Source organism: Pempheris klunzingeri, chromosome 1 (assembly GCF_042242105.1).
Source record: "Pempheris klunzingeri isolate RE-2024b chromosome 1, fPemKlu1.hap1, whole genome shotgun sequence".
Classification (NCBI taxonomy): domain Eukaryota; kingdom Metazoa; phylum Chordata; class Actinopteri; order Acropomatiformes; family Pempheridae; genus Pempheris; species Pempheris klunzingeri.
In genome coordinates, this window is record NC_092012.1 from 757,267 (window position 1) to 780,505 (window position 23,239).

Here is a 23,239-nt window from a genome sequence, read left to right on the forward strand (position 1 = left end):
TGGCTGCAACGTGATCCTTTGGGACAACTGCACCTGATCACAGTAGGTCCACTAGAAGAGCTTGTTTGATCCACTGACAGGCTCAGAGTGTTATTCTAAGTGTGTGACAGCATCATGGAAAGGATCCCTACAGAGAGAGACCTGGAAGATCCTTTTGGTTTAACCACAAACAGCACACACACCAGACTACATTCACTAAAACAGGGATTTTAGAGAACAGGACTCAGGAGCTGCTCTGACTGTCTGATTCTCTGCAGGTTGACTCAACATGGCGCTGGTGTCTGAGTTCCTGGGTCAGCTGACGCTGTCGTACGGAGGGGTGAGTCACCTGGAAACAGGACAACAGCACAATGATGATTATCTCTGTATCAGTACTTGTCCATATGTCCCACCTCTAACATCCTGTTTCAAACATCTATCTGTGGCACCGCTGTCGTCTTAATCTGCTTTGGGTCACAGAACTGCACAGATGTTCAGATTCTCATATCTTTACTGCCTGAGGCTCTGAAAGCATCCACAGTGTCGAGGCTCTGCAGGGTTTTACTGCAGTCATAAAGCAGGTAAAGGTGTGGTGTGTTCTCCACCCACAGTTCACCTGTCTGATGGCAAACAGCTCGTTCAGATGTTGCCCGTCAGAATCGTCTGACAGTGATTTAGCCAACAGGGCCGATGTTTCAGGGTTTAGCCAGTGAAAGGTTCCCTGGGCCAGACTTCCTCTTCTGTGCGCTGGTTGTTTAAGAGTTAAGTTAAAGTTAAAGTTAAGTTAAAAAAGCTAAATCATTGTCAGATGCCAACAGATTCTGCCTCTTTTCCTCTCCATGAGCTGTTCATTCGGACTACAAGCGGAAACCAGAACGTTTCTGATACCAAAATCTTGTCACATCTGTTTATAGCGAATATATTCAGGTCTAAAGTTTGGAACATGTGTTTCTGGTCAAACCTCAGAGAACCGACCAGAGTGGATACCGGGTAGTGTCCTGTTCACCCTGCTGAGGTCATGAAGAAGATAACCCCCCCTACAAGTTACTGTTACTGTCATTGTAAACCTGACTGACTCATGTCTTGAGATCTGGGACATGCAGCCATGATGTTGACGGTGCTGTTTACGTACCAGGAAGCCAGTTTATGTGTAAATGGAGCCGAACATGAAGGAGAATCAACTCCACAAACAAAACACTGAACTCATAAAGCAGATGTTGGACCTTGATGTCAGCTGTCACTGTTGTCTTAGATGTTTTTTACCCTCAGGGGCCACCGTACCGTTCCCTCGTGCTGTTTGAGCGTTAACACGTCGCCCTCTGTCCTCCGCAGGAAGCCGAGCCCACGTTCCCCACGGTGGTGCCGGCACGAGACTTCGACCCGGCCAAAGACGCTGCCCGGATCGAGACGGCCATCAAAACCAAAGGTGAGAGAGTCCAGCAGCTCACCTGTTTCTGATCTGCTCAAATGACACGAAGGCTTACATGAGATCAGGGAGTCCCATCGCTGGAAGAGAGCACCTTCTCCACTGTGTGCTGTGGGTCTGTCGCTCCACATCAGCTGCAGATGGAGCTGAGCCGACACCAAAAGGTGGAGTGAAAACACTGCAGACTGCTGAAGGGCCAGAGGGAAACATCATCTGGGGAGCAGCAAATAAACAGTGAAGGTTTCAGTTTGTGACTGGGTAAAGGCAGAAAGGTTTCCCGTCTACACTGAGGGGGTTCTGTCTGCAGTGGGAAAGGAAATCGAGTATCTGGCGCTAAAAGCTGCTGTGGATTCTGGTGGTGATGCTAGCTTAGCTTAGCGGCTAAAACTCTTATATTAGTCAGAGACGGTCCACTTTGGTGCAGAAACACGAATCTCAACAACAGACGCTTGACGCTTTAAGTGCCTGCTCTCCAGAGGATGAACCCTCCCTGTTGGGCCGCCATCAGAACACACTTTTCTTTTAGGGGACGTTTGCCAGTCTTTTAGATTTTTCCTGTTTTTAAAGTGGTGGAAATATTTTGTGTGTCTCAGCAGAGAACGACCTGCCAGAAGTCTGATTTCATCCAGTCAGATATCAGATTACTGACTTCTGTCCACGTGGGAGCTGCTTTCTGCTCAGATCAGGCGCTGACTAAAGTCAGAGGAATTCCACTAAAACCACTGATGGTGCAGCAGCGAGGGATCAAACCTGTGAGCTGAACGCACTCTTTGTGTCTGTGGACAGCTGCAGGTTTGTCCAGCTGCTGTGACTCAGCTTCCTGTGTGAGCTGCAGTCAAAGCAGGACGTCCCGAAACAAAGAAACAGACAGATAAATGTTCTCTGTCATCATCGGAGCATTAATGCAGCAGCAGTGGAACCTTTTCTCTCCGAGTGTTCTGTAATCTGAGCTCCTCTGAGCAAGAACATTAGTTCATCTGAGTCTGTTTGTGGGAACATCTCCCTCCAAGGAGAAACTGTTGTTGGTTCTTTCAGTCAACAGCAGAACAACTCTGGTTCTGGTTGTTTTGAGATGCTGCTCTTCAGTGCGACTGTTAGTGGTTCCAAATGTTCATATAAGGAGCCTTTAATCACACAGAGCTTTAATTTGAGTTTAGACGATGAGGAAACGGAGGTTAAACTGTCTTATTGATGGTTATTATGAATGAAACCCTGACAGATCCGTGACTCTGACTGACTGAACCTAAAACTTAAAAAATGTGCTCCTTAAATCCTGCAGGCGTCGACGAACAGACCATCATCGACATCCTGACCAGACGCAGCTACGAGCAGCGGAGGGAGATCGCCTTCGAGTACGAACGACTCGCCAAGAAGGTTCAAAATGTTTCTCCTTCGATGAAAACGCTCGCAGACATCTCGTGCGTGGGCCCTGATCGGTCAGCGATGTGACACTTTAATGCCATTTTTAATTTTAGTGCTCCCTTTCACCTTTTCAGGATCTGATCGCCGCCCTGAAGGGGGCGCTGTCCGGCTCTCTGGAGGCTCTGATGTTGGGTCTGATGAAGAGCACCGCTCAGTACGACGCCTCCGAGCTCAAAGCCTCCATGAAGGTCAGAGACCCAACGTGTACTTACTTCAAGCACTAAATGATTTGAGGTCAGAGTTGGTAACAGGTCAACCAAAGACACATTCAAACCCTTTGACCCTTTGGAGGGGCCCGACCCCCAGAGACCCCCAGGGACCCCCAGGGACCCCCAGAGACCCCCAGAGACCCCCAGGGACTCCCAGGGACCCCCAGGGACCTAAACTGTCTCACTGTGCTTAAAGAAAGTCAAACTAGAGCTGCTGCAACAGTCAAAAGCTGCTCTAATGTTGAAGCATCAGTGTTAATAGTTTAATTCACTGTTTCAGTCACAGGAGCTGATTTTAAGCAAAATGAGTTCTTTTAGTTTTCGTACTTATTTTGGTATAAAACAGGACCAGCAGAGATTTATGGGCGTTTGTTCCTACTTGGTGGCTGAAAAATGTCTTTGGCTGATCAGACGGTTTTGACAGAATGGCCTTCATGTGATATTAGTGGTAGTTTTCTGAGACGAGGAGGTTTACCTGCTGTACTTTTGTCTCCAGGGACTCGGCACAGACGAGGAGACGCTAATCGAGATCGTCTGCTCCAGAAACAACGAAGAGCTGATGGAGATCAAGAAGGTTTACAAAGAGAGTACGTTTGGAAATCTTCTAATAATAATAATCAGAAATCAGGAATGAAGTGTTATATTTCTTTAAATTCTTCAACTTAAAGTTGCTGTCAGTAAAAAATGGCTCTTCAGCATCGACTAGTGGCAACTTCAGCCAACTTCTATAGTTTACTACGATTCAACTCTAATAATATTACCAATATTGATATCAATATTCCATTAAATATCACACATATTATGACAGGAACTGATAGTTGTCCCTACAGGGCACCGCTACTGACAAAGTGACTCAGCTAGTAGCATCAAGCACTAAAGTTAGCATGCTAATGCTAAGGTTAAAGTGTAAACTGATACTGACACTACGGTATATTGGTTATTGGTTAAGCCAGTTAGCTTATGTGGCTAATGTTAGCTCAGGATCGTCTCTAATCGTGTTCCTTTCTTTCACTCTGCAGTGTTTAAGAAGGAGTTGGAGAAAGATGTAGCAGGAGACACATCAGGAGACTTCGCCAAGCTGCTGCTGGCTCTGGTTCAGGTAGCTGAGATGCTAACTGTTGCTGATTTATGCTAGCTGCTTTGTCTGTTCTGATGGTCCATCAATGTGACACCCAACAGTCTGAAAAGTGTCCGTTAATGTTAATGCTCCGACCCTGCAGCTGATGGAGCTTCAGTGATCTTTCTGCTTACAGCAAGTTACATTCAAGCAGCTTTACTGCTGCAGACACATTTCTAGTAACGTCAGAATGAAGTCAGAATAAAGTCAGAATAAAGTCAGAATAAAGTCAGAATGAAGTCAGAATAAAGTCAGAATGAAGTCAGAATGAAGTCAGAATAAAGTCAGAATGAAGTCAGAATAAAGTCAGAATGAAGTCAGAATAAAGTCAGAATGAAGTCAGAATAAAGTCAGAATGAAGTCAGAATAAAGTCAGAATAAAGTCAGAATAAAGTCAGAATAAAGTCAGAATGAAGTCAGAATAAAGTCAGAATGAAGTCAGAATAAAGTCAGAATGAAGTCAGAATAAAGTCAGAATAAAGTCAGAATGAAGTCAGAATAAAGTCAGAATGAAGTCAGAATGATGTCGTCAACAACTGTTGGTCTAATGTGAAACTTTTCTATTGGTCTGGGTTTTTTTTTACCTGGATGAGAGCGTCTAATAACATACCAGACTTTTGTTGTCATGGCAACATTAACAAACATGTGGTTACCATACTGACACGGTGGCAGGTTGGACCTCTGACCTCTGACCTCTGACCTCTGACCTCTGACCTCGCTGGCCGTCTGTGTTCGGCTCAGGCTGGTTTTTACCTTCAGTGCTGACGTCAGTGTTTTTCTCGATGTGCAGACGAAGAGAGACGAACCCTCTAACGTGGTCGACTACGAGAAGATCGACGAGGACGCCAGAGTGAGTCACACTGATTCCTGTAAAGAGTTCTGGTCGCTTCAGCGATCAATAGATGTAGTGAGGAATCGATCGATCGATCAATTAACCCGTGGACCTGTGAACCTCTCAGTGTCTCTATGAAGCCGGAGTGAAGAGGAAGGGAACCGACGTGGTGACCTGGATCTCCATCATGGCCCAGAGGAGCGTCCCCCACCTGCAGAAAGGTGAGACACACCTGCAGCACACACACACACACACACACACACACACACACACACACAGACACACACACACACGCAGAGACAGACAGACACACACACACACACACACACACACACACACACACACACAGACACACAGACACACACGCAGAGACAGACAGACACACACACACACACACACACACACACACACAGAGACACACACACACACACACACAGAGACACACAGACACACACGCACTCACACACACACACACACACAGACACACACACACACACACACACACACAGAGACACACAGACACACACGCACTCACACACACACACACACACACACACAGAGACACACACACACACACACACACACACACACACACACACACACACACACACACACACACACACACACACACAGACACACACAGACACACACACACACACACACAGACACACACACACACACAGAGACACACAGACACACACACACACACACACACAGACACACACACACACACACAGACACACACACACACACACACACACACACAGACACACACACACACACACACACACACACACACACACACACACACACACACACACACACACACACACACACAGTGTTTCTGTCTGAGCTGTCTGTTTCTCTGCTTGGTGCCGTCAGTGTTCGAGCGCTACAAGAGCTACAGTCCGTACGACATGAAGGAGAGCATCAGGAAGGAGGTGAAGGGAGATCTGGAGAAGTCCTTCCTCACTCTGGGTAACAAGCACCACATCAGCGCCAGGCGGGGGGGTTAAAGGGCTATTCCACAGTCGCTCAGGTCCAGGCTCTCGGTAAACCCTCCTCTTCTCTCCACAGTGGAGTGCTTTGAAAACAGGCAGCTGTACTTCGCCAACAGACTCAGTGAAGCCATGAAGGTTGGTTTTCCTTTTATCTTCTGCTTGTGTTCCACCACGTCCTCCACAAAGTCTAAACTACCTCATCAATAAGACCGGACATACCATCTTCCAGCTGTACATCGTTAATAAAATGAGCTGCAACATTCAAGTGATCAACACCTCACTGATCAAATCTATTCCAATAATAAGACGTTATTCTGCACTAAAGGGGCAGTCTGTAGGATTTAGGGGGACCTACCACTAGTCCTTTATATCTCCTCCATCCTGCACATCCGTGTTTCTACAGAAGCCCAGAAGAGACAAACAGCCTCTGGTGTTTTAAAGTAGCAGCTCGGCTTCGGTACCATGAAGACAGAGACCAAACTTTGTTGTGAGAAGTTTGAGAGTCAAACTTTGGATAAATGTGGTTTAAGAGCTGTTACATAAAAGCTCTTCACTTCATGCACTCAGTGAATAAATACGTTATTTCTACTGTAATAGTTCAAACGTACTTCACACGTGAGAAAACTGATTTGTTTGATACAACTAATGTTCTCCTACACACTCTGTTGGTTGTAATCTGCACAACTAGATACAGACTGCACCTCATATGGGAACTTTAAGTATATTTGGATGCCAGTATTTTTGTACTTTCACTTGTAACAGAGTATTTCTAGTAGTTTTACAGTAGTTTTACTTCCATGTTTCTATCAGTGATAATACTGACCGTCCGTCAGCCTGCTCTGACGTCCGTCTGTCCTCCATCTTGTCCTTCCTGCCTCCCTGCAGAGTAAAGGAGCGAAGGAGAAGGTGGTGACCAGGATCCTGGTTTCTCGCTGTGAAGTCGACCTGATGAAGATCAGAACAGAGTTCAAGAAGCAGCACAAGCGGTCGCTGTACCAGACCATCGCTGTGAGTACCACACAGGGACAGGGCAGTACTAGTACTATTATTAGTAGTTGTAGTAGTAGTAGTACTTACTGCAGTACTTCTGTGTTGCAGGAGCACACTAAGGGAGACTACCAGACGGCTCTGCTGAGTCTGTGTGGAGGAGACGACTGAGGCCTCAGTGTGGACTCAGTTTCCCAGAAGGCCGCTGGGTTTGAGATGTCAGCTGACTGCAGATCTTCTGACAGTTTTGGAGCCTTCTTGTTTTTCTCTGAGCAGCTTCAGCTTGTGAAATAAAAACGTTTCAGCCGTGTCTTCGTCTGTTTGCTTGTTTGATGAGACGAGTCACTCTGGACTCAAGTCTGAGGTACTTTTACTTCACTGGGGTCTTTTCATGCCACTTCCTGTTATAATAATAATCAGCTTTATTTAGATTTATCTGAACACACACATCAAACTGATGATTTACAGCTGACAATAATTTTCAACTCTTGTTCCTTGTTGGGTTTTTACATGAACAGTGTAGTAAAAACATAGATATAGAATATATAGACGTCAGTATCATTAGATCAGATTACAGATATGCAAATACAATATAACACAGTGTGTCGGCTGTGTTGTGCTTCAGTGTCTGAAGAGTTTCATGTCGAGCTGCTGCTGCTTCACTGATGTCACATTTCTGTAGGTTTTCCACAATAAAAGCATCAATTCACGACAATCCAAAATAAGAGCTGAGCCGCAGAGTGTCATGGCCGACACGCTGGCTGCAAAAGTAAAGATGACGAAAACGAGCAGAGAGGTTCGTCCACGGCTGAACCAGCTGATCTTCAGTCAGGGTTCGTGTCTGCAGCAGAGAATCTCAGACCTTCAGCGATACCGAGGAGCCGGCGAACCAGACCGCAAAGCCGGGATACAGAGGCTCAGAGAAGGCGGCGCTGAAGGTGTGGAGGTGGATCAGCGAGTCGGAGGAGACTCTGTAGAAGGACAGACAGCCGGCAGGAACGTCCACAAACACTCCCACTGTGTGTGTGATGCCGGAGAGGAAGGAGTACATGGAGGGGACGGATGTTTCTCTGTTATTGTGCCAGACAGAGTAGCTGTAGTCAGAGCAGCTCAGACACCACGACTGCTTGTTCCTTCCAAACACACAGTCTCTGCTGTCTCCTCTCCTTCTGATTCCTCTGTAGCTCACTGATATATAAACTTGTCCTGTGCACTCCGCCTCCCAGTAGCAGCGACCAGTCACACCGTCGCTGCACAGCAGCTGAGGACAGAAGGCAAACCTGTCCGGATGATCGGGATACGGCTGAGGGTCATTGTAGGCGTAGCCCACCGCCCTGCTGTGATACAGGACGGTCTCTCTGTTAGCAGTGTTTGTGTCCAGCTCCAGTTCACAGGCGTCTGATGGGGAGAGAAGAGACAGAGCGGCTGCAGGTTATCGTCCGTGGATTCATTAACAACGTTACTGACTGTCGGTGAAAGAAAACCTCCAGGATTTGTTTTATGTATTCGCTTGATTCTTGTATTCTTCATAGCTGAACGCACATATTGGACAAAAGCGTGAGCTAAATAAATGCAATCTTGTGAATCAAATGTAAAGCACAAAGCGTACTCACACTTCCTCAGACCAGGTTTTAGCCTCTGCTGTCCACCGTGGTCCACTCTGGAGGAGGAAGCAAAGTCACAATCAGCTTCATACACCTTCAGTCAGACCCACCTGAGCTCCTCCTGACTGACGGAGAAACAGCTGCTGTTGTCTGACCACACGTTCACACCTGAGAGTGTCCAGCCTCCAGCGAGGATCCTCCAGTCCAGCAGACAGCAGCCTCTCTCCTGAGTCTCCTGGGTGGTTGTAGCTCAGGTCCAGCTCCCTCAGGTGGGAGGGGTTGGAGCTCAGAGCTGAGGCCAGAGCAGCACAGCCTTCCTCTGTGATCAGACATCCAGACAAACTACACACACACATAAACAACCAAAGAAACAGGGTCGGACTGTCAGCGCACATTCACACATTTGTTCCACATAGATGTTCACATTTGTCCATCGTCTAAGAATTAGCACTAGACGCTCACAGCAGTAATGAGACTGTCAGTGATGCTACCTGAGCTAACATAGCGTTAGCGCCGTGTTGACCAACTTAAATCAGCTGCTTCACAATAACTGGTTCATTCACTGTGTGTCCAAACATCACATTTTTATGTTCATGCTAATGTTGTTAGCTGGTCTGCCACCCCAACCTCCTCCTCATGTGGTGTTTTGATGATTAATGTTCATGTAAGTTTATCAAAGGGGGAATTGGCCTCCTCAGCTGAATCTGTATCTTCTGCCGGTTTAACCATTTGCTATGAATGTGGCTCCAACAGAAAGACTTTGTCAGTGTTGTATCTTGAGTCAGAGGATATTTGACCTCCACTCAGCCAACACGCAACACTTCAGAAACATTTTAGCAAGTTCGCATCAGAATTAGTTCAGGGTGAATCAGGGTGTTAGCACCTACTGAAACACCGCAGGAGGCAGGACGTGAGGCTGAAGTATGCTGAGGATGTTTTTAAGTGAAACTAGAAATCACAGGAGGTCCTCTCTCCCATCAGCGGAGCGTTCAGGTCCAGTCAGAACTAACAGCTTCACCGCTGAGGTCCAAACTAACTAACTATGTTACTGTGCCCCGAATATCTGTGAGGTTGAAGGCTGAAGTTTAACCTTCAGGATTTTCTGCCACACAACGCAGTAAACACAATAAACTCTTTTGCATGTGATTGTTCTCCATCTCCAGAGGTTTTCCCCGTGTGTTTTTTTTAAAGAAGCGTCTTCGTGTTGGTCCAGAACCCAGATGTTTTCCTGGCAAGTTTCACCAGCTCCTGAGTCAGCTAACTGTTTCAGTTTCAACATGCCAAATGACTCTTGGAAAAACGAAAGAAGCTGAATCCTGACCTGAGACTCTCCAGTGTGCAGTGTGGACTCCCCAGTCCAACAGACAGCAGCTTCACTCCTGAGTCCTGCAGGTCGTTGTTGCTCAGGTCCAGCTCTGTCAGACTGGAGGTCTCAGAGCTCAGAACTGACGACAGAGCTTCACAGCTTCTCTCAGAGACGTTACAGCAGCTCAGCCTGATGATTTTTAGTTGGTTAACTGACATATCAAATGTAAAACATAGGTTAAATAAAAGTTAGCACGGTGACCTTTTACAAACACCTGAATCCTGACCTGAGAGTTTCCAGTCTGCAGTGAGGACTCTCCAGTCCTGCAGAAACAAGTTTCACCTCTGAGTCCTGCAGGTCGTTGTAACTCAGGTCCAGCTCTCTCAGACTGGAGGTGTCAGAGCTGAGAACTGAGGACAGAGCGTCGTAGCTTCTCTCTGTGAGTTTACAGCCACTCAGCCTGAGGTTGAATCAGCAAAGCAACAGATCAGATCAATTGCAAACACGAGTTTTCTGTCTTGACTAAAAGAAAACTACATTTAATCAGGTCATGTGTGCACCTACAGAGCTTTGTTGGAGGCTTTGACCACTGGCAGCAGCCTCAGAAGAGCCTCCTCTGAAGCAGAGTATTTCTTCAGGTCAAACACGTCCAGATCTTCTTCTGACGACAGTAAGATGAAGACCAGAGCTGACCACTGAGCAGGAGACAGTTTATCTGAGGAGAGACTTCCTGATCTCAGGAACTGTTGGACCTCCTCCACTAGAGAACGATCATTCAGTTCATTCAGACAGTGGAACAGGTTGATGCTTTTCTCTGGAGACAGATCCTCACTGATCTTCTTCTTGATGTATCTGACTGTTTCCTGATTGGTCTCTGAGCTACTTCCTGTTTGCCTCAGCAGGCCTTGCATGTATTTCTGGTTGGTCTGTCGTGACAGGCCCAGAAGAAAGCGGAGGAACAAGTCCAAGTGTCCGTTTGGACTCTGTAAGGCCTTGTCCACAGCACTCTGGTAGAAATGAGTTGATTTGTCCAGGAAAACTTCAGACCACCAGGAATTTCTTTTTTCTTCTAGCAGATTGAGTCCAGAGTTGTTGAAGGTCAGATGGACATAAAGAGCAGCCAGAAACTCCTGGACGCTCAGGTGGACGAAGCAGAACACCTTGTCCTGGTACAGTCCGCTCTCCTCTCTGAAGATCTGTGTGAACACTCCTGAGTACACTGAGGCTGCTCTGATATCGATGCCACACTCTGTCAGGTCTGATTCATAGAAGATCAGGTTCCCTTTCTGCAGCTGCTCAAACGCCAGTTTTCCCAGAGACTCGATCATCTTCCTGCTCTCTGGACTCCAGTGTGAATCTGTCTCAGATCTTCTATCATACTTGATGTTCTTCAGTTTGGTCTGAACCACCAGGAAGTGGATGTACATCTCAGTCAGGGTCTTGGGCAGCTCCTCTTCCTCTTCTGTGTTCTTCAGCAGAACCTCCAGAACCGTAGCAGTGATCCAGCAGAAGACCGGGATGTGGCACATGATGTGGAGGATTCGTGACGTCTTGATGTGGGAGATGATTCTGTCAGCCTGCTTTTTATCTCTGAACCTCTTCCTGAAGTACTCCTCCTTCTGAGGGTCAGTGAACCCTCTGACCTCTGTCACCATGCCAACACACTCAGCAGGGATCTGATTGGCTGCTGCAGGTCGTGTGGTTATCCAGAGGCGAGCAGAGGGAAGCAGATTCCCCCTGATGAGGTTTGTCAGCAGCACATCCACTGAGGTGGACTCTGTCACATCAGTCAGGGTCTCATTGTTGATGAAGTCCAGAGGAAGTCGACACTCGTCCAGACCGTCGAAGATGAAGACGACCTGGAACTCTTCAAACCTGCAGATTCCTGCGTCTTTGGTTTCAGGAAAGAATCGATGAACAAGTTCCACCAAGCTGCACTTTTTCTCTTTCAGCACATTCAGCTGTCTGAAGGTGAAAGGAAACATGAACTGTATGTCCTGGTTGGCTTTGTCTTCAGCCCAGTCCAGAGTGAACTTCTGCGTTAAGACTGTTTTCCCGATGCCGGCCACTCCCTTTGTCATCACTGTTCTGATTGGTTCCTCTCTTCCAGGTGGGGCTTTGAAGACGTCCTCACACCTGATGGTTGTTTCTGGTCTGTCTGGTTTCCTGGAAGCTGCTTCAATCTGTCTGACTTCATGTTCATCGTTGACCTCTGCAGCCCCCCCCTCTGTGATGTGGAGCTCTGTGTAGATCTGGTTCAGCAGCGTTGGGTTTCCTGCTTTGGTGACGCCCTCAAACACACACTGGAACTTCTGCTTCAGGTTAGATTTGAGTTTACGCTGACACACTGCAGCATTCATGAATACAGTCCCTGAATAAACAAACAGGAAATCATATCAGCCTCTGATCTGATGCAGATGTGTGCAGCATATTTACAGAAGAGTTTGGAAATCTAAATCTCTCTTTTCCATCGTGGTAAATCTGTTAAAATCCTCTTACTGCTCTGCAGAAGCTCAGCCAGCTCCTCCTGCTTCATCCTCCTCAGGAAGTCCAGCGTGACCTTCAGAAATGCCTCTCTGCTGCTCCTCCCCTGCTCTTCATCTTCACCATCCAACACCTCGTCCTCACTGTGACGCTCTAAGGACTCCTGATAATCTGGTCTCAGAGCCTCCTGGATCTTCTTCAGCTCGTTTTTCACAAAAGTGACGATGTTCTCCTCCAGCAGCTGGAACAGACAAACTGGACATTTAATCTAAACTGGATTTAATTCAACCTGGATGATAGTAACAGGTGTGTTTGTACATGAGCACACCATAAAGATGGAGTCCAGTTCTGTTGGTTGGTGCTGGTAGGGCTGATCATTGGAGCTCTCCCCTTGAACTCTGTGGAGGAAACAAGTTAAAGGACACTTCATGATTCAAATCTGCACACAGTTACAGGTTTTCTATCACGATGAGTAAATACTGCTCTGACTGCTGCATGTCAACTCTCATTTTTTATCAGAGGATCGTCTGTCTTTTTGAACAACTTAAAGACTTTAAAGAACTGAAGGGTTGTCCGGTCACCTTTCTTGACTGAGTTTGATATTTGTGGGTCAGATGAAGGTGACAGCAGCAAGTCACTGCTCTTCCCCAGTTTAACCATTTCAGTGTTTTTATGATTCAAATGTTCAAAGCAACCCAGAGTCTGGTTTGTTGACCTGATGATGTCATGGGTCACATGTCACACTGACCAATAGTAGCTGAAGGCGTCGTCCACTGGTGAGAACATCTAAATGAGTCTGGAAGATTGAGCTCAGTGGCTGCTTTTGAACAAAGGAACATGTGATCTCAGCCCCCATCTTGGATTGGACGGAGGCCCCACATGCCCCCACGTGCCCCCTCTGGTTGTGCCAACAGTATGCACGGGGCACCAGTTTATGAAGGGCGCTAGGATTTAAATGTTTTAAGGTCTCACCTTCCATCAGCAAGTTCCCCGTCTTTAAAGGTAACAGGGCGATCCATAGACCAGTCGCTCTTCATGGACACACAGCTGGCTTCAGGAGAGTCCGATCCAAGCTGCTCCATCCTGGAACCAACAAACACATGATGATGAAAAGTCTCTTCAATCAGGACAAAAAAAGACTTAGCTAGCTAAAACTTATCAGTATTTTGCTAATGCTGCGCCGTGATAGTAGTGTCGGAGGAGACAAAGGTCAAATCAGGGTTTGGCAAACATTACCTGGAAAAGGACGAGCTTTTAAACAGCTGGATGCAGGTCTATGGTACCATTTACAGGCTGGACTGGATCTCATCTGTCTGCAGTCAAATTAGCGACTGCTCTGATTGTTGGATGTTTAGTTTTTCACAGAAACAGACAAATATTGATTTTGTGTCCCTGTTGGACTCGATTTGCTGTGTAACACTGAATTGTTTGACCGCTGGCTCTTATCCAGGTGTTCACTATGATGTCGCCTTGAAACGATTTATTTTTCAGGTGGAACAACAAACTACGAAGTCTTGCACAGAGTCAGATAATAACAAACTTCAGTTTTAAGGTCTCACTTTCCATCAGCAGGTTTTCCATCTTTAAAGGTAACAGGACGATCCATAGACCAGTCGCTCTTCATGGACACACAGCTGGCTTCAGGAGAGTCCGATCCAAGCTGCTCCATCCTGGAACCAACAAACACACGATGATGAAAAGTCTCTTCAATCAGGACAAAACAATCATTCTGGCTGAAGTCCATCAGTGGTCTAAAAGTCTAAACTCTGCATATGACACGATGCCAACTGGTGTCACTAATCAGGGAAATGAAACATGTTGACTTGCTGTTAGTTAGAACGTTATTAATATGATTATTATGATCACACAGCCGGTCTGAGCCTCGGACAGCCGGGACCAGTTTAACGTTAAGGTACCAGGACCCCTTTAAGTCCTGGGTGTTGGCTCGGTTCGCTGCAGAGGAACATTCACACCGCTGCACACACCGACGGACACGTTTTCACCTTCAGCCAGCTGATGGAGACGTTGGAGGAATCCTGAGGCCGAGTCCTGATCCAGGTCCTGGTCCTGGTTCTGGTCTGTGCTGCTGCTCTGGGCTTCAACAGACGCCCACAGAGCTCTGAGTGTGAATAATGAAGCTGGAGACCTGCAGAAGAGTCCTTATAGCACTTATAGATCCTCATCTCACCTCTGAGCTTCGGTCCGGCCGTCATGGCCGCCCCATAGAGGGGTTTTAGATGGGGGGGGGGGGTCAGGTTGCTCTTAAATCTGATCTAAATTTTAGGGAATAACTGCTGCTTCCTGTTGACGAGCCACATTTCAATTGATTTCACTCAGACGAGCAAAGAGTGGAGCCACGTTCTGACCTGCTGTTAATAATAATAATAATCCTCCTCCTCCTCTGCTAAAGGAAGAGATCTCAGACAGCTGAATCCTGCTACAGGACGCTTTCCTCTAAACTAACCTCGTCCGTCGGCAGTCAAACGAGCTTCTGCTCTCATCGTTAGATGTGAAGTAAGAAACTTCCGTTTTAAGGTCTCACCTTCTGTCAGCAGGTTCTCCATCTTTAAAGGTAACAGGACGATCCATAGACCAGTCGCTCTTCACGGACACACAGCTGGCTTCAGGAGAGTCCGATCCAAGCTGCTCCATCCTGGAACCAACAAACACACGATGATGAAAAGTCTCTTCAATCAGGACAAAAAAAGACTTAGCTAGCTAAAACTTATCGGTATCTTGCTAATGCTGTGCTGTGTTTTGAGTCGTGATAGTCCCTGAAGTCTTTGTGAGAAGTTTGTTTTGGCTGTAACAATGATCTAACAGCTGTTTCAGCCTCTGGTTGGAGGATCGGAGAGGGAACGTCTTTGTTTTGGCACCTTTATGTTGACGTAGTCTCTGTTCTGTTCTGTGTTGGTGGCACAGACGAGGAGAAGAACTCCTGTAACGATACGATCGGCAGCTTCAGTCAGTCTCAGAGCTGTCAGACCGGTTCTGACAGAGAAAGACTGAGGTCAGATTACAGCAAACTGCTGCTGCTTCCACCTGAAAACTACCAGCAGTGACACACGCGTCTTTCTCTTCAGGTGTAAATCTCTCCTGGGGGGCTTCCTCCAGATCTGTGGCCCCACGGGTGTAAAAATCTAAATCCGTCTGACCTCAGAGGAAAAACTGAATCAGGAAACAAAGCTTTGAAACATGCAGCCACTCCTTCCTGAACCTGATCACTACGGGGGCGTAACAGCCTCTGGTGTCCTCTGATTGGTCGGTATCAGTCTGTAGAGAAGCGTCCTCTGATTGGTCGGTATCAGTCTATAAAGAAGCGTCCTCTGATTGGTCGGTATCAGTCTGTAGAGAAGCGTCCTCTGATTGGTCGGTATCAGTCTGTAGAGAAGCGTCCTCTGATTGGTCGGTATCAGTCTGTATAAAGAAGCGTCCTCTGATTGGTCGGTATCAGTCTGTATAAAGAAGCGTCCTCTGATTGGTCGGTATCAGTCTGTATAAAGAAGCGTCCTCTGATTGGTCGGTATCACATCAGTCCCTGCTGTGGTTCACATTGTGTCTGTTGCTGTAATAACGTCAGTGATCCTCTGGCCCAGGTGTCTCCTGGGAAAAAGGTTTTTACCTGTTAAATCCGTATTTATATTCTCTTATAAACTCCTCAGAAGCTAAATGTTCTCCAGACACCTGAAGAACTGAACAGATGTTTCTACTGTTCAGACATTCACACTTTTCCTCTGGTCAGATTCTCACCTGTTAACGGACTTCAGGTCGAGCCAGAGTCCTGGAGGAGGCCGTCACAGAGTCCAGGTCTGAAACAACCTGCGGCCCCCGACAGCAGCCAGAGCAGGAGGAGCCACAGGTGGGGGGGTGTAGCTGCACCAGGTGTCCACCAGATGGAGCTGACGGACTTCTGAGGAGCAGAAACAGCTTCTCCTGAATCCCTCGCTCTCCTCCTCACGTTCTTTATTCTTCTGTCCTTATTTGCTCTCTGCTGCTTTTACTCACAGATTATTTCTGTTTAACAAGCGTCATTTAAGATCAGTTTTTGATGGAAACCTGAGACTTTCCTCTTTTCTAAACATCTCTGGAGACAAACTGATGATCAGTTATCAGATGTATCAGGATCAATGGAGATGTCAGTCAGTAACTAACAGGAAATGATCGTTTAGAAACATCGAACCACTAAAGAATCCGTCCACCACACTTTTACACCCAAACATCACCGTTAGTGAGAGAAACAGCAGCAGGAACCTCCAGACAGGTCTGATCGATCAGAGAGCCACTGAGAAGATATCTGATCAGGACACTTCAGGCTGGAAACAGAGATCCAAATCCTTCTTCCAGAGAGAAACCGTCCTGATCGATGACATGGAAACGAAACCTTTTGTCTCATGAAGAACAGTTTGTGTGAAATAAAAGACAGAGAAGCTCCTGTGCAGCCGTGAAGACAGAAAAGATAAGAAAAGCTCTTTTTCTCTTTTGGCTGAAGGACGAAGAAGAAAAACCTGAGTTCAGTTTCAGGAAGGAACTTTTACTGTGGCTGTTTTTCTCTGCTGAGCTTTGGAGGACAGCAGATTTAGTTCAGCTGTAACAACCTGTGATCCTGTACTAAAAGGAAAAGTTTGTAAAAGTCTGAAGGTCGGATACATTATGTACACGACATGACAATAATCAATCAATCAATCAGTCAGTCAGTCAAGTAAACAGGAAAGCTGTCACCTGATCCCAAACATGTCAAAGACCAAATCAATCAAAACTAAATGTTCATAATCAGAGTCAGAAATAAAATGTTTAGAAAATCTATAAATATTTCACTTCAACTATTTAATCAAACAGTTTGAGTGAAATTAAAGGAATAAAACTTTTCTCTGTGTTTAGTGTTTAGATGTTTGGTGAGTCGGCCACCAGGGGGCGGCGGAGACACGCAGAGTGTTTGCAGAGAAAACAAAGAAAAAGAAAAACTCCTGAAGCTGCTGGAGAGAGAAGATCAACCAGCGGGAGAGTTTTTATGCAGGAGAGCACACAGTCTGGTTTACTTTTCCACATCCAAACTCTTTTCCTGTGTTTTCAAACTAAAATCTGCTTCAGAGCTTGGTCTGTGCTGATCCTGGACTCAGCAGCTCTGCTCTCTGAACCCTCACTTAAATCAGTCACTTAAATGTCTCGCAGAGCCGAGATCACGGGATTTGGCTGCAGGTTCACTTTGGCTGCAGCAGCAAACTCCTGCGATGGTTTAACAGCACTTTTCTCTGTGTTTGTCTGTAAATACAGAAAATCTGCACTAAAATGTGACTCGCTGCCGTGAAGGTTTTCATCAGAGCGAACTAAACTGTTCTCAGAGTAAAGTTTTGCTCTTTTCCTCCGGAGGACGGATCCATGTTTGCTGGATCAAAGTCGGTATTTGATGTGAAAATATTGGTTATTAATTGCTCCCCAGCAGACGCACACACACACACACACACACACACACACACACACACACTGGTGTGTTTGTGTAATCATGTTTGATCGTCAGATAAAAAGCTGCTGCTGCTCCTCCAGGTTGTTTTTCCTGTAATCGTTCGTATGTTTTGTATTGTTTGTTTGCTGCTAATTTTTTAATTAAAGACGCTGATTTCACCTCCGGCAGCGGCCGCTCATTTGCATTTCTGCTGCAGAAAAAAGAATAAACAGCTTTCTCAGATTCTGTAGTTTAGACTGAGGGGGGGGGGGGCAGTTTAGACTGAAAGAGACAGAAAAGGAACAAGTTAGTTTCAAATTAAATACGTCTATTAAAGCTGCACTAACCAACAGTCAACTAAATGTTTTTAGATGGTGTCAATAAGTTAAAGGGACAGTTCGTCTGATTTGAGCAGACAAATGGATTTTAGCTTCTTTAAAAAAAGGCAGATCAAAAAAAATAATAAAAATCAATAAACAAATTAAGGTAAGTGGACGCTGCATTTAGAATATTTTTACTGATTTATGTTGGGAACTGAAGCTCTTCTTTCTCTCTCTTCGCTTGCTTCAAAGCCACCAGACTCCATTCACAAAAACAGTAATTTTATCTCGCAGCACACAGGAGCTCACAGTGACACCGCTGCGTTGATTAATTAACTAATGTGTAAATTATCCTCACTAACCCTTTAAAACACAACAGTCACACAATAACACAAGCAAAGTACCTGAAATAACTAACCCATCAAGGCAGCAGCATCACAGTGAACTCCTGTGTTCTGCTTAGTAAAATTACTGTTTTTCTGAATAGAGTCTGGTAGTTTTGAAGTGAGTGAAGAGGAAAAAAGAAACAGCTTCAGTTCAGACTCCCCAGAAACACTCGTTCTCTCCGTGATTTCCCTCCTCTCTCTCCTTTCTCTGGGTGTTTGTGAAGCAGAACTTTGAACAGATTTGTCTTTAGTTCGACGTTATGAAAGGATCAAAAAGATTACTGTCGTGATTGGTTCATTGATTCAGGAGGTTTCTCTGAATCTTCTCTGATCTGAACAACAAACCAGACACACAAACACACATCAGCTGCAACAAATGTTATTTCATCCCAGATGAGGAGCCTGAAGAGCGACGCAGGAGGAAACTCCCTCTTCAAATTCACCGTCCAGTGATGATATCGATGAGAACGTTTGACGCCTGCGCCGCTTTTATGTTTATCACCAGTAAAAGATGAAACACAGAGAGAGAAAAGAGCGTTTTGTGCAGGAGGAGAGAGATTTATGACTCCGAGTTATCTGATGGTCACGAAGAGGAGGAAGAGGAGGAAGAGGAGGAAGAGGCGCTGCAGTACTTCTCTCGCTCCACCCCAGAGGGAGCAAAGCATGCTGGGATGGCACGAGTGACCCACGTGGTGATTTGTTAAAGAGTTGGGAGGAAGGCGGCACCGACAGCCGATCAGATGGCCAGCTGACCCAACAGGTGGAGACGACAACGATGAACCAAACTCTGTTCAAAAAAATGAGGTTTTAAGATGGAGACGCTCTCAGGTGTCGGATCCTCCTCTGATCCTCCTCTGATCAGATGGGTGACGTAGTCTGCAGGGTCAGAGCTGGGGGGTCAGAGCTGGGGGGTCAGAGCCGGGGGCTGTGGGCAGAGCAGCAGTTCTCTGTCTAAACTCTGAGTCTCTTCCTGCAGGTCGAGCCGTCCGTCTGTCCGTCTGTCCGTCTGCAGCCGGCGGAGACGAGCAGCTCAGTGAGGAAACTTTATTAACAGAGAAACAAAGAGACAAAAACATTTGTTGTGTTTTAAAGAAAATAAAGAAAAAAACTGTTGTACAACACACACACACACACACACACACTCACACACAGACACACTCACACTCACACACACACACACACACAGCTCAGTAGCTTTAAACACTGAGAGGGGTTTTTATTGATCACAGATCATCAGAGGCTCCACAGTGATCTGGTGTCGGCTGCTCAGCGCTCACCTGTCAGGAGATCTGATCCGTCAGCCTGTCTCCCTCTCTGAGCCGTCAGCCTGTCTCCCTCTCTGATCCGTCAGCCTGTCTCTCTCTCTGATCCGTCAGCCTGTCTCCCTCTCTGATCCGTCAGCCTGTCTCCCTCTCTGAGCCGTCAGCCTGTCTCCCTCTGTCTGTTGTTCGGTCTCCTGTCAGACGCTCCGCCGGCTGATCGACAGGCAGGAAGCTCTGACGTTCACCTTTTCTTTAAAACACAGCGAGCAGGAAGTGACGGCTGGACTCAGGAAGTCTGACAGAAAAATATCAGACATCTTTTAGTGTTCAGGTGAATTCTTGAGCTCGTCGGTGTGTCAAACATTTCTGACAGTTTTAATCTAATTTAATATTATTTAGAGCCCTTATGTGAGAATACAGGGAGCTGGTTCCCTTCTGTTAGCTAAATGCTAACAATGCTAACCCTAACCCAGACAGGTCTCCAGGCCTTGATGTCTCACTTTGTCAAAGCGACGCCTGGAAACTCGTTTCACCGTCAGTTTGATCCATTCAAACATATTCTGGTTTGTGTATTAAATCATTTCTGACTCTGATATTAATGTAGAAAATAATAAAAATAAAGAAAAGAGTGTGTGTATCTGGTGTGTTCGGCCTTTACTAATAACCTTTATTATTAATTAGGAATTAGTGATAATTAATTATCTAATATTATTATTATTATAACACTATTATATTTTTTCCTTAAGATTAAACCTCGGTTACAATTACTCCAAAAAATCTGGATATTTTTCCAGCTAACAGCCAATCAGCTCCTTGATCAGGCCTTTTCCCATCATGCTTTGGTTCTGTGCAGGCCTGGTTCTTCTCAAACAGCCTCGTGTGTCAGCGATGTGCTGCCCCCCCCCCCACAAAAAAAAACTATGTGATGCTGTAAATTGTAGAGAAGGTTTTGCTCTGAAAGGATCAGCGGGTGGATTCAGGACGTTTCCTTTGCTCAGCAGGTGAAAACAGATCAGCTGGATCAGCTGGATCAGCTGGATCGATTGATGATGTCTTCATGGAGTCAGCAGCAGCTCCTCTGTCGGCTTGATCTGCTGACCCGCACGAGTGTTATTTGTTTAAAGCAGAGCTAATCCTCAATTGTCACGCTCCCATAATCCCATCGCCGGCCTTCCTTTTCAATCCCATCGCCCCCCGACCCCCCCCCCCCTCTCACACACTCCTCAGACCTTCAGACGGCGAGCAGAAATCACCACGACGGCCACTCCAACATGAACCAAATGTCAGCTTTTCCTTCGCCGAGGAGCCGCAGACGGACGAGATAATTACAGACGCCACTCGCTCGCCGTCGTCCTCCTCCTCTGACCGCCGGCGGCAGAACACCACGTGTGAAGGAGTGTGAAGGTGAAGATCTGTGAAACAACAACGTAACAAGTCCAGACGTCCGCAGAAGATTTCAGAAATATTTCTTTAAACACAGAATGAATATCTGTGGTGATGAGATGTGATGCTTCAGGCTGCAGCAGGAAAAAATATTATAAAAGAATTAATCAGACAAAATGTTCAGTTATTTCCACAAAACAGTGAAGTCGGATGAAACTAAACTATTTAGAACATTTATGAAACAGCACAGTTGATTTTTTTTAGTCAATATTAAAGAAATAAAGTCGTCACATTGAATTTATTATCATTTATTTGTTCGTTATAAAGAAGCTGAACAAAGCTAACTGTAGTGGACCAAACATGAAATAACAGTTTAGTCCTTTAACGAACAAACCCTTTATGACGCTAACATTAGCGAGGCTAAGCTATTCTAGCTAACACAAAGCTAAGCTAAACGTAGCAGGACCGAGCTAACGGGACAAACTGTTAGCAGGTCACATCAAATTAGATAAATGAGTAAAAAAGAAAATGTACTCACTGTCTTCAAACTGGAGTTTGTCTGTGAAATAGAAATAAAACAGATCCGACGTGTCTTCACGGGTCTGTTTGTCTGTTAGAACGTGACCTGCAGCAGGTATTAAAGAACCATTAATAAAAGAAGGGACATTTAAATGATTAAACACATTGAAGATGTTTTTATTATGCTGTTAGATTCACCACGAAATTATCTTGTGAACGTTTGAAATATAAATAAAACGCAAACTTTATCGCCTTCAAACTAATTAACATGTTCATTATAACGAAGCTAACGAAGCTAACGAAGCTAATGAAGCTAACGAAGCTAATGAAGCTAACGAAGCTAACGAAAAGCTCCGTTAGCTGACGAAGAATAGTTTTTAGTCCGGAGCAGGAAAAGTGACTCAGATCAGAGCAGAGAAACACAGTTTGTCCCAAAGTGCCATTAAAACGTACCGTGAAACGAGAACCGATGGAACCGTGAGAACATGAGAACATGAGAACATGAGAACGTGAGAACATGAGAACAGTGAGGACAGTGAGAACATGAGAACATGAGAACAGTGAGGACATGAGAACAGTGAGAACAGTGAGGACATGAGAACAGTGAGGACATGAGAACATGAGAACAGTGAGGACATGAGAACAGTGAGGACATGAGAACATGAGAACAGTGAGGACATGAGAACAGTGAGGACATGAGGACATGAGAACAGTGAGAACATGAGGACATGAGAACAGTGAGGACATGAGAACATGAGAACAGTGAGGACATGAGGACATGAGAACATAAGAACAGTGAGGACAGTGAGAACGTGGGGACATGAGAACAGTGAGAACATGAGAACAGTGAGAACATGAGAACATGGGGACATGAGAACAGTGAGAACATGAGAACAGTGAGAACATGAGAACATGAGAACATGAGAACAGTGAGAATATGAGAACAGTGAGAACATGAGAACATGAGAACATGAGAACAGTGAGGACATGAGAACATGAGAACATGAGAACAGTGAGAACATGAGAACATGAGAACAGTGAGGACATGAGAACATGAGAACATGAGAACAGTGAGAACATGAGAACATGAGAACATGAGAACAGTGAGTGTTTTTAAAAATGAAACTACAGCCTGGGGGGGGCTGAGGGGGGCGTGGGGGGGGCTGGAGGGGTCAGTGACATCATCCAGCTTCAGCTGCTTTAACCTTTAAAAACAGGAACATCAGTGACGTCGCTCTTCATCTCGACAATAACAAGTCGGTCTGATAAATCATTAGAATACTGTGGTAACCCCTGAACATCTCCCCTCTGGGGAGTCTGTGGAGGGGGCGGAGGGGGCGGAGGGGGCGGTGGGTGATGGGTGTCCCCCCTCCCCACCCGTCCCGCCTCAGGATTTGTTTTAATGGTGATGAGCAGAAACAGCAGATCAGGACGGGAGCTCTCCAAAGGTCTCTTTGTTTCCTGCTCCATCCTCTCTCTCCACGTCACCGTCCGGTTATTATTAACCAGTTAACCGCTCAGTTAACGACGCTCCGGTTAGTTGATACCGTCGGTGCTCATCA

At 46.0% G+C, this 23,239-nt stretch overlaps 2 protein-coding genes across 2 annotated transcripts; one reads left to right on the forward strand and one right to left on the reverse strand.

The window, feature by feature from the left end:
* The first annotated feature begins 257 nt into the window (after nt 1–257).
* On the forward strand, nt 258–7,257 carry LOC139198564 (annexin A2-A-like). Its single transcript, XM_070827453.1, has 12 exons — nt 258–319; nt 1,312–1,405; nt 2,685–2,779; nt 2,902–3,015; nt 3,533–3,623; nt 4,056–4,135; nt 4,944–5,003; nt 5,113–5,206; nt 5,868–5,963; nt 6,063–6,121; nt 6,872–6,994; nt 7,085–7,257. The coding sequence occupies exons 1-12, from the start codon at nt 269–271 to the stop codon at nt 7,142–7,144; spliced, it is 1,017 nt and encodes a 338-aa protein (XP_070683554.1). The 5' UTR covers nt 258–268; the 3' UTR covers nt 7,145–7,257.
* Nucleotides 7,258–7,375: 118 nt separating this feature from the next.
* Nucleotides 7,376–12,713, reverse strand: LOC139225713 (NLR family CARD domain-containing protein 3-like). The gene is made up of 8 exons (XM_070856551.1): nt 12,696–12,713; nt 12,383–12,608; nt 10,448–12,254; nt 10,170–10,343; nt 9,899–10,072; nt 8,746–8,919; nt 8,587–8,633; nt 7,376–8,371 (listed from the first exon to the last, which is right to left on the reverse strand). Exons 1-8 carry the CDS (start codon nt 12,696–12,698, stop codon nt 7,830–7,832), a joined length of 3,147 nt encoding a protein of 1,048 aa, XP_070712652.1. The 5' UTR covers nt 12,699–12,713; the 3' UTR covers nt 7,376–7,829.
* Between the last annotated feature and the right edge of the window lie 10,526 nt (nt 12,714–23,239).